General features: G+C 39.8%; 1 protein-coding gene across 1 annotated transcript in view; it reads left to right on the top strand.

Moving 5' to 3' along the window:
- The window catches only part of RYR2 (ryanodine receptor 2 (cardiac)), an 814,526-nt gene that overhangs the window by 277,653 nt on the left and 534,087 nt on the right, over window positions 1–2,786 (top strand). The window contains exon 14 of the mRNA XM_006895387.1: window positions 955–1,076. Coding sequence (XP_006895449.1) covers window positions 955–1,076 — 122 coding nt within the window. The remainder of the gene's footprint in view (window positions 1–954; window positions 1,077–2,786) is intronic.

Below are 2,786 nucleotides of genomic sequence, written 5' to 3'. Positions count from 1 at the left end.
GTTTGATGTCACTACTTCTCTATAAAGATGTCCAGTACCTTCCTTTTGCTTAGGTTGATGGGACCAATGTGGTAGGGCCAAACAGCAGTTTGTAGTCTAAAGAAGCTAAACCTTCAATATTGGACAACTTTTTCAGGTGATGTTGAAAAATGGTATAAATTTGGTCTATATTTCTTTGTTCTTTTGTGTATTTTTTTGTTTCATTTTTGTTGAGGTTTTTTCCCCCTTCAGAGCTGGCAGGGGGGGGGTTGTTAGCTGGGTCGGGTCAGAGCTGGTGGGGGGTCGTGAACCGGGTCGAGGGGAGCAATGCGATACCTGAAGATGGGGGTCGTCGGTCAGAGCTGCAGGGGTGTGTCCCACTTCAAGTCCACTCCCACCGTCCACTGCACCTGCGCACGGCACCTTGGCCAGTCCCAAAGTTCAGAGCTGGTGTGGGGGGGGGTGCATCGCCAGCCGGGTCGGGTCAGAGCTGGCGGGGGGGTGGTGTCACGAACTGGGTTGGGAAGAGCAATGCGATACCTGAAGATGGGGGTCGTGGGTCAGAGCTGCTGGGGTATGTCCCACTTCAAGTCCACCTCTACTTTTCGTTTTAAATAAATCAAAAGAACTCTTGGATGAATATAGTGAGTTACTATATTTTACAAGGACTTCACCTGCACAGGAAAGCTTTTAGGTCTGTGACCTCTCCGTGAAGTATTTTTTCTCTAATGCCCTATTTCAACTACAGATATTATTCACTCGCAAAGGAGCTACTTTGTTAGGCTTATAATGTTCAAATCTCCCATTTTCTTACTGATTTTCTGCTTGATCTGTGTGCTGATATTCAGTCCCTAACAAACTATAGATTTTTCTGCTTCTCATTGCTGTTTTATAGCTTTTTCTTTATGTATTTTGAAACTATGTTACGTGGTAGGTATGAGATGTGAATAATGGCATTATTTCTCTTTCTCATAGGCTATTATGCACCATGAGGGCCACATGGATGATGGCTTAAACTTATCTCGGTCTCAGCATGAAGAATCTCGCACTGCCCGAGTCATTCGAAGCACAGTCTTCCTTTTCAACAGATTTATAAGGTGTGTTTTCTTTTTGTCATGGTGGTTATTTGATAGCTTATTTTCATTTCTTTACTGATTTTTCAGATAGGCAATTTAGAAGTGTACTATGGCAATTGTAATAAAAATATTATTCCAGTAAAGTAACATGATAAATTTCATAGCTTTTGATAGTTTCACAGGAAAACATTAGAAAGTACTAGTTAGATGATTTTACATTTTTTTAAAAAAGAGAAACTTACAAAAGCAAGTTTTAAGACATTTTCCAAGTAACTTGCAATTCTAAATAGCAAGGATGGTGGTGGCAATGATATTTTACAGTGTAACTTGGGCTAGCCCTGTTAATTCATTATCACAAATGAAAACCACGTAGCCCAGATGGATGTTGAGTTTTGAATTGTATCAAAAAGAGACAATATCTTTGTGTGTGCACAGTTGAAACAGTAGCATATTTACTGTCAAAACTAAGGTTTTGGTCAAAATTCTTTCTGTTAATATAATGTTAATTTTCATTCTGAACTAGAAGGATGTCATCGATTTTAAGCTCTCCTAAGTTGGTGAGGAAAAGAGGGGAGTGAGAAAGGGGACAGGGATGTGTGTGTATCAATATGGACATGAGCGGAACAGTGGAGAACAGATGCTGTAAGACTCTCTCAGAGATACTCTAAGCTTAGTATGGAGTCTGTTCTCAAGATCTACTTTTAGTGCACAAAATTGAAGGAAATTACCAGGTGCCTTACTCATAGCAGCATGATACTAAAAGGTCTGCTATTATTCAAAAGCAAAGAAGAGCAGATAAAAAGAGAAAGAAACTAGAGTACTTGAAAGGGAATAAATTGAGTGCAAAATCTTGACACACTGTAATGAATGTAAGTAAAGTCATTTTAGCAACTAATGGGAGCTTTGATGGCCTGGTTATTGCTATTGTTATGTACCATGGCGTTGGAGCGACCCATAGATGACCCTCTAGCAGGTTTCAGAGGCAGTAAATTTCACAGGAGGAGATGACCCATCCGTCTCCCCTGGAACAGCTGGTAGATTCAGACCATGTGTTTTTGGGATTGCAGCAGCACCTCTGATGGTTCAAATTCACCAACAACTCTGTGGAAGCAAGATGGACCATCTCCTCCTGTGCCGTTTACAACGTCCAAAAACCTCCTGCGCTGAGGCAGGTCTCACCAGACAGCAATGAGTTGTTTTATTGATTTTTTTATATTTGTGTGTGCACACTTATATTTAATCAAGGAATAAGGGATATAATATTTGGCATCATCACATCCTTATCCAGTTTCTATGCATGTGAACAACAAGCCTCATCTGATGAAATCACACTTAAAAATGGGATAAACATTAGATTTTTTATATTGGATTTATAGCTTGTTTTAAATATTTCTTATTATGGAATTTTATTTAGTATTCATTGCTTGTACATATCCAACTCAACACCTCAAAATATTGCCCTTGAATCAGAACTGGCTGATAGCTGACCTTCCAGCAGATTTTTAGAAGCTGTAAATCACGTAGAAGGAGTTTGCCCATTTTTCTCTCTCATAACAGCTGATGGATTGAAACTGCCAGACAGGTGTCACCTTCAAATTAACGCTGTGTCTCCCTAGCAAGGACCAAATGCACTAATTCTGATTTCTACCAACTTTTACAGTCGGAGATAGATTGAACATGCAATCAAGATGCATTGATAATAATGGGTGACTGGAATGCAAAAGTTGGGAA

Source organism: Elephantulus edwardii, unplaced genomic scaffold (genome assembly GCF_000299155.1).
Source record: "Elephantulus edwardii isolate Elephantulus edwardi_28Jun2011 unplaced genomic scaffold, EleEdw1.0 scaffold00166, whole genome shotgun sequence".
NCBI lineage: Eukaryota > Metazoa > Chordata > Mammalia > Macroscelidea > Macroscelididae > Elephantulus > Elephantulus edwardii.
This window is presented reverse-complemented; position numbering and strand designations above follow the sequence as displayed.